Raw genomic sequence first — 8,606 nt, 5'->3', positions numbered from 1 at the left:
CAAGCCTCGTGACAGGTCGGGGATGTGGCACCACACATGCGCCTTTCTCTAATGCAATGATAAAGGTGTATTTCCAGTATTATACAATTAAATTGTCTCAAAATACAAGTAAATGTCGTATTTGGGATTTTTTTTTAAATTAGCGATTAAAGAAGTAAATCGCTTTCATCTCTATCCGTGCGCCTGTTGGACCAGGCTTGAATGATTGGCCTTTCTGAGTAAAGGCAAATCAGCAGAGGAATGCTGAGCCAGCAGCAGCGACCACCGACAGCAGTCCATGCTGACAGCCAAATCCGTGTCAGAAAAAATGCCAAAACCTACTTTTTGTGGACTTCATGGAGAAATAAGTCACCGTCTATCCTACAAACGTGCATCAAAACCCACCACATTGCCTGTATAGCAACTCGTTAGAAAGTAGCTAAGAGAGACTCGTACGGACCAATGTCTATATGATGATCTGGTGAATGGAGAGTATGAATCGCATCGCAGACTCCGTTTCAATCCCTTCATTTAAATGTAGATTCCGTCTCCATAGCAGTCATCCCGAGCCCCCACCCCTGCCTTCTCTTTACTACATATCTTCTTTAGCTTTAACGAGTCTCGTTAAGATCGCAATAATATTCCACCCACTAATTGCTCATTCCATTCAACAAATAGACGAGCCTTGGCTTCAGCTTCGCGCGAGTCCGCTGAGGGAGGGAGGGAGTGAGGGAGGGTATAGGACTGAGCGAGGGAGGGAGGACAGTGGTGAGATTGCAGTTCCTGATAACCCCCCGTGCGTGCAGCAGAAGTGGTGAAAGCCTCTACGTACTGGCTAATGATTGGCACGCTTGACAGTGATTGGCAGGGCTGCCATGACAACCCTACAACGACACCAAGGAGACCAATAGAAAAGCGAAACAAAATATTTCAATGCTACACTCACGGCGGATTTTAGGGGGAGATATTATGAGGCTTGGTGTCATTAGGCGATAGCTATTGAATCATTCAATCTGCACTTCGGCGTTCCCCTTTTTTCCTCGGTAATTTTCTTTCTCTCTCAGGTCATTTCCATGGTTTTCAGATCGCCTTTAGAGCTTTATCCCTCCCATTTATTCCTGCCAAACTTCGCTGATCGCCCCCTGCTCCTGGCGAACAGCGCGCCCAGCGCCAGGTCTCCCGAAGACTTGTCCATGTTTCAGCTACCGACCCTCAACTTCTCTGCGGAGCAGGTGGCGAGCGTCTGCGAGACGCTGGAGGAGACGGGCGACATCGAGCGGCTCGGGCGCTTCCTGTGGTCGCTGCCCGTAGCGCCGGGCGCATGCGAGGCCATCAACAAACACGAGTCCATCCTGCGCGCGCGGGCCGTGGTTGCTTTCCACACAGGAAACTTCCGCGACCTCTACCACATACTAGAGAACCACAAGTTCACCAAGGACTCACACGGAAAGCTGCAGGCGATGTGGCTCGAAGCGCATTACCAGGAGGCCGAGAAGCTGCGCGGGCGCCCGCTCGGTCCGGTTGACAAGTACCGCGTGCGAAAGAAGTTCCCGCTCCCTCGAACCATCTGGGACGGCGAGCAGAAGACGCACTGTTTCAAGGAGCGGACGCGCAGCCTCTTGCGGGAGTGGTACCTACAGGACCCGTACCCGAACCCGAGCAAGAAAAGGGAACTGGCGCAAGCCACTGGACTCACTCCTACACAAGTCGGGAATTGGTTTAAAAACCGGAGGCAAAGAGACAGAGCGGCGGCAGCCAAAAACAGGTGAGTCGTTGTAGAGATTTGGCTCTCCGGTGCGGAGGGATAAAACCAGCTGGAATTCCCAGGAGCGGTGGGAAAAAAATCAGGCTTTAGAAAGTTGTGTTTCAAATGCGAACGTGCTGGATTGTTGCTCTCTATGAAGAGAACAACAAAAATAACAAGTGAATTCAAAGACATATTTCCATCGATTTTGATTAAAAGCAACTCTTAGGCATTAAAAGAAAGGCATAAAAAATGTGTAAAAGGGTTATTTGTTTATTTTCCATAAATAAATTATTCGCAGTCGGTAGAATTTTACAATAACTACAAAACAAATATTACTTCAACTATAGACTGTTGGCATGAAGCTCCATTACTATGTGCAATTATTAGTTGTGTACTTCAATATATATTAAAATATATCCAATGATTTCATAAACTGACTGGCTTGTAGCACAACTTTAATGTTATCCAAACATATTACAGAAATAATATATCTTCATTGTAGCAAAATGCTAAACACGGTTAGCCTTTATATTTGTCTTTACTAATTTGGTGTTTTACTTTTATTGACAGTCATAAACAATCTGTTGAGTATTTTACATTTTACTTAAATCATAGCATTTTTATGTTTTGAACACAACGGTAAAAGTTCCATTTCTAAACGAGTGCCGTGCCGGGCTGTCTCCAAAAAATATGTCAACAATTACTTGTATTGTTACTTCTTGTTTTTATCTAGACAGCATAAATTTTAACACAATAATAAGTCACTCCTGTGGCCTCCATTTAAAGTCACCATTGCTTCAAATTTTGCTCTCATTTTTTTATTTGGATAAATAATAAGCAGACAAATATTATAGATTGTTGTATTAGAGTTGCTGCTGCCCTTGGTTACTGCTATAACAAAGCTCTATTTTTAAAGAGGTAAAAGTGAAATTTGTTTACATTGTAATATTACCGTGCCGCTTAATTGAGTAAATATGTTGGTGCAGTAAAAACACCACACAGGGTGACGTCAGGCTTAATAAAACATTTTTTTAGTTTGTTTATTTAGTATTGATAGCTAAAAATGACGTAGCAATGTGCTAACCGTTTGATTTGTAAAGAGCTTAGTATGTGATAAATAAAACAAAGCTTACTATAATATAATACAGTTTCTGGAGGTTTTCGGCAAAAATTCAACCTGCCTATTAAATTGAACTGAACACGCGAGGCCTGTTTCTCAATTGCGAGGGTTTTGCTTAAGGTCTGTAAAAGCTAGACCGAGTGCTCAGTTACTATATCGCCGAGAATGAGGCAATGTCGCGCTCATTGCAAAAACTCGCTGCAGCTGTGATATTCAAATGAGATCTAATTTTTCGACTTGTTTTGCCGTCCACCAGGCTCCAGCACCAAGCAATAGGGCAGAACGGCATGCGCTCTCTGTCGGAGGCCGGCTGCACCCCCCACAGCTCGGCAGAGTCCCCATCCACCGCGGCCAGTCCCACTACCAGCGTGTCCAGCATGACGGAGCGCGTGGACACGGCCACGTCCATCCTCTCAGTAACGTCGAGTGACTCCGAGTGCGACGTATGATACGCAAAGAGAGTTATTTTGCAGGGAATATGGACCTGAATAAACTTTATAAAATATCGGGAAGATTTAAAAAATGGACCAAGTGATAATTATTAAGAGAAAAAAAGAAAAGAACAACAAAAAAGAAAAGCACGTCTTTTTTTCAAGCGCTTTCAATGGACCCCACGCCTTTCCCTACCCCCATCACTTGCATGATTTATCAATAGCCTTTTTTCTTTTTTTATATGAAGGAAACTCCCTTCGCTTGATTTCTGCCAGGACCACCGAGAAGAGGGAATTACTAATTCGGTGTCCATCGCCTGTGTTTACACACACGCACACACACACACACACACACACACACACACAAACATTCGTTTTAATTTATTTTTTTATTTTATTTTTTATTTTTTTTGTCTGAGTGATGACACGCAGCCAGGATGCAATTCCTTTTTCCTTTTACTTTCATCAGACAATCATTTGAGTCGTAAGCACCTTTTTATTACACTTCTGTCACTGCCTGTGTGGGGTACTGGTTTAAAAAATGTGGAACTGAATCGTTATGACTGTATCAGATTTTTATTTTTATTTCGAGATTTTATATTGAATTATGTATATCTTAAATGATGCGATCATTCTCCCAGTCTGTAATATATGTGTAGAAATATGCCTGTATATAATATTGCTCTACGTCTCCATTGTCTTTTCTATCCCTGTTCACTTTTCTTGACTTGGTGTTCATAAACTCTTTGTCAAAAGCGTAACTATTAAGTGCTCTAGGCGTTTGGTTTCTCTGTTTTTATACCTTGGAAGAACGTGACGATAATGGATTTTCAGTCGAGAATTTATGCAAAAAGAAAAGTAACAAAAAAGAGGGAAAAACACATGGGGATATTGTCGACTGATCCAGCCAACTTCGTGTTTAGCTTCGAGCGCTTATTATTCACTGTTTCTTTCTTGCGTGTTTATGTTAATGTATACATTTTTAAGCTAAAATACAGTATTTCATTTTGCTATGAAACTGTATTAAGTCTATCATTTCATCTTTACGCGACCTGGTTGTGAATGTCTGGCTCATTATCGGAACCAACAAATGACGCACAGGCTGTGTGTATGTGTATCTTAACTTCTATACCAAAGGACGAAGAAGCTCCTGGATGTTCTGTGAAATAGCAACCTTGAAGCTTTTAGGCTACGAAGCTCGATCTCCTCTCGCCTGTAGTCACTAATGAATACAAAAAAATAAGTAAACGCACCATTAAATGGACTAATTATCAGGGGCTCCTCCCCTGGTCTAGTCTCCTATTGTGGCTGTGCTGAAAGGGCTTTTCATTCAAAAGCGAGAAGTAGTGCAGGGAGAAAAGCGTTTCTCCGGCCTTCTGCCCACAGAAAGCTCGATTCACACAACAACTTTTCATATCTACCATTAAGAACACTTGCAGAAAAGTTCTTAGTGGGATATAGTGGAACAGAATAGTTTTAAAATAACATTGGTTCATGAATAAGGAAAAAAAATAGGTTGCACCATGGAGCGGACCAACAAAAACAATTTAAGACATTAAAATCAAACTTTTACAATAAGTGCAAATTTGGGACCTGTATATTTATAACTGTCTACTTTACAAAGCATTTATAACGATTACATTTGTTTTGCTAAAAATTAGATAAAACACACTGCCTTTCCTTTTAAATTTAGAGCAATGTATTTTAAAAGTCCCCCAACAAAAATGTTCAAACACGTGACGTAATTTTTCTCAAATACAGCAAAATAATTATCCGCCGTTCTATAAAGGCAGAATTCATAGTTAAATGGATATAATTTATTTGCTCAGTTAGAGGCAGAGTTTACAGGACGTCAACTTCAAACGACTGGCAATTTCTTCTTTAAAATGTACTTTTCTTAATTCATCTTTTTAATTTAGTCTGTTTAGACTGTTTTAACTGTACATTTCGTTGCTGTCACGCAAAAATTGGTACTTCCTGAACGACAAATTAAAAAGAAAGCTTTTTTTATTAATAGATTAATACTTTTTTTTTCAAAGTAATTTCGGAAAGTTATTTTAATCCGTTTTAACGACCTTGTGACGCAGTGTAAAGAATGTAAGAAAAGACAAATGGTGACAATGTTTTTTGAGTGACACCGACGACATATAGAGTTACACTGTGATTATTATAATTGCAAAATAAGTGTTTTTAGTGCATCAGTAACTGTTGACAGTTACTGAATCTGCATCTCCAAAGTCCATCTGCAGAGGGAAGATAGGACTATCGCTAAGGCATTCAGCAATCTCTGATCTTTATCTCTGTCATCCTCTTGGTCTACATTAGTTTTTTGGACTCGATGTGTCCCGTTCACAACCACAATAAATTAACTGGGGGTTGCTTAATGACAAATATTAGCGGGTATTCGGACGAGGAGGAGGTAATGGGAAAGTGGATTTTATCCATTAACATCACTTTGTCCCGTGAAGGCGACCAGGATTAATAGTTATTAGAGGAAGAGTATAATAGAGAAGCGCAAACTGGAAGGAATAGCAATAGTGATGGCTAAATGATAGCACAGGTTTAGTGAACACGTCTGATAAACATATCAGTTAGAGGATTGTAGAAGCCAGACGCATTTTGACAGTTCATTTAAAAATATTATTTTTCACACCGATTACCAAAGCAACTGGCAAACCAAATAATATATTTAAATAAAAATAACTCAGAAGAAAAACTGTTACTAGGAAGTAATTTGCTCGTAGTTTGAACTTGGTAAAAAGCTAGGTACAGTGTGTGGCGTGTGACCGCGCAGTGAAGGATTGGGCCTAACGCGAATATGAGACAAGTGCAACAACAATAGTCTGCCCTGTTGTTCCCGCAGTCCAAGTGCAGCGTGTACGCGTATCATCAATAGTGCGTGTGGCAGAATGGATTATTTGTCCTATTCCCATAACCTTCTCTGTATAGAGACAAATGAGTCCAATTGGGCCGCGGACTACAGCGAAAAAGACCACGCTGCCCTGTGTCTTTTCTCTCATTTCGCCGGTTAACTGAACCCAACTTTGCTATTCGTGTGTATTCATGCAGTGCTCAATGAGCCCCGGCTCCCCCTGACCCGGATTGAAGGCGCGGAGGTGAGGTGCGGAGCGAGAGCAGCTATTTTCTGCCAAAGACACACGAAATGGATAGAAAAAGAGAAGTGAGAGTGCTGAAGAAACTACTAGAGGTTGTAATTACAGTTTCGGGAGAAGTTACATGTGGCAGAGATAGGAAAATAGTATTTTCCATGAAATTAAGTTTTACAAATAGAAACACACACAAAACTAAATCAAGTTAAAAAATAATGTAAACGTATGTAGGCATTAGCAAATTTTTTTGTAGATGAAAAAATGTTAATTGAATCACGGTGGAAGCTGTCCCAAGCGTTAACAAGCCGCTGACAGGTAAATTTGAAAGTGCAGCAATGCTCAGTCCGCTTTATTTGTGTTACGAATAAATTACGATTTAAATATGGATACTCAACACTATTTACACTTCATTGTTTACAAATATTACGCTGCAATAGTAACAGAATATGGCTCACGAAAAAAATCGGTTCATCAAAGCAGTTCTTTTTTTTTACATGCTATTCACGTTTGTAAATGTATCTTGTGTATTAAAAGTATACCCTGTCAGTGCGCTGACTCTACAGCCAAAACGAACCATAGTATTATATTTTGAATATTAGTGTTTAAACAGAAAAGGTATTGCATGGACAGATGGTATTTCCCAATGGATATTCAATTATGGGTATGGTTACCTAATATGGTTACCTATACTTCTTTCTAGTATGGTATAGGTATATTAGGATTACTTCTTAAATATACTCATTTGTACATACGACAAACATTTGAGATAACAGTATGGCAGTATGGAATACGGGTCAAAACCTTAGTTTAGACAGCCGCGTGAAGATGAGAAGCTGAGGGCTCTCCAGTAGTGACCCCTCGGTAGACCTCATGATGATGGACTTTCTTAAAGCAGGGACGATTAAAAATGCAATTCAATTATATTTAGGCAGAGCCGGGCTGTGATACAGGATCTGAAAGCTGTAAGCCCTTGTCCGAAACTTTGGGATCCAGCGAGCCACCGTGTTTCTAGCTCAGTAGTGTCCGGATATTCCACACAGGGCAATCGATTTGCTAACTTCACACACACACACACACAAAACACACACACACCAAAACTTTAGCTACTTCCCTTGAGCCTCACACGCATGCACACACACACATACTCTCTCTCTTTCTCTGTCTTACACACACACACACACACACACACACACACACACACACACACACACACACACACACACACACACACACACACACACGAGGGGCATTGATCTCGCGCCTCTTGCACATAGCGAGCAGACAGGCAGCTCAAATGCTGTGAGCACCTGTGTTTTCAACAGCTATTCACGTGCTAATTATGCTAACTTGATACTACAAATAGATTAGACATTCATATCAGCGTTTCCTTTTGTTTAAATGCAAATTAAACAAAGCAATCCCTGGTATTCAAACTTAATTTAAATAATTAATCTAGCAACTACACAGTAATATAAAACTAATAAAATTATAATTACAAAACAGCTACAAAACAGCTATTAAATAATACTTTAAATATTGTTTTTTTTTTACCAGACGGAAAAAACAAAGATTATGACAATAACAATTTGAAGAAAAATAAGAATAATACGACACCAATAATAATAATAATAAATAAATAAATACAATAATAATAATAATAATAATAATAATAATAATAATAATAATAATAATAATAATAACGAATTACTTTCACAGAATCAATGTAAAATGTATTTCTGTCCACTAATATAATATATCGTTTATATCTAATATAAAGGAAGTCTATAAAAACAACGGACTTCCCAGTGAAAGTCTTCAAAAGAGTAAAGAATACTAAGGAAAACGTATATAAATGTACTGCTTAAACGCGAGGTAAGCTACTTAAAAAAATGCAATTGTAGGTTTTGCATAAGGGTGGGAACTACAAAGATAGAACAACAATTATTTTCATTAAAAGGCCAGTTATTAACGATGTGTGTGTGTGTGTGTGTGTGTGAGAGAGAGAGAGAGAGAGAGAGAGAGAGAGAGAGAGAGAGAGAGAGAGAGAGAGAATGCTTGGGTCTCATGATGTGCGAACAAAACGCCGGACTAGGCGTGTTGAACCGTGCGCCACTGGGCCTCCTCAGCTCGGCCTCCTCAATTAGCAGCGCTCCTGCAGGAGCCCCGCTGCGAGGCCTGCTCGCCCCCTCCCGAGCAACACAGCCCTCAGGACCCCCGCA

At 40.2% G+C, this 8,606-nt stretch overlaps 1 protein-coding gene across 1 annotated transcript; it reads left to right on the top strand.

Moving 5' to 3' along the window:
- The first annotated feature begins 764 nt into the window (after positions 1 to 764).
- On the top strand, positions 765 to 4,295 carry six3a (SIX homeobox 3a). The gene is made up of 2 exons (XM_007255772.4): positions 765 to 1,744; positions 3,103 to 4,295. The coding sequence occupies exons 1-2, from the start codon at positions 1,053 to 1,055 to the stop codon at positions 3,293 to 3,295; spliced, it is 885 nt and encodes a 294-aa protein (XP_007255834.1). The 5' UTR covers positions 765 to 1,052; the 3' UTR covers positions 3,296 to 4,295.
- The last annotated feature ends 4,311 nt before the right edge of the window (positions 4,296 to 8,606 follow it).

The sequence above is a fragment of the Astyanax mexicanus genome, chromosome 7 (genome assembly GCF_023375975.1).
Source record: "Astyanax mexicanus isolate ESR-SI-001 chromosome 7, AstMex3_surface, whole genome shotgun sequence".
Classification (NCBI taxonomy): Eukaryota; Metazoa; Chordata; class Actinopteri; order Characiformes; family Acestrorhamphidae; genus Astyanax; species Astyanax mexicanus.
This window is presented reverse-complemented; position numbering and strand designations above follow the sequence as displayed.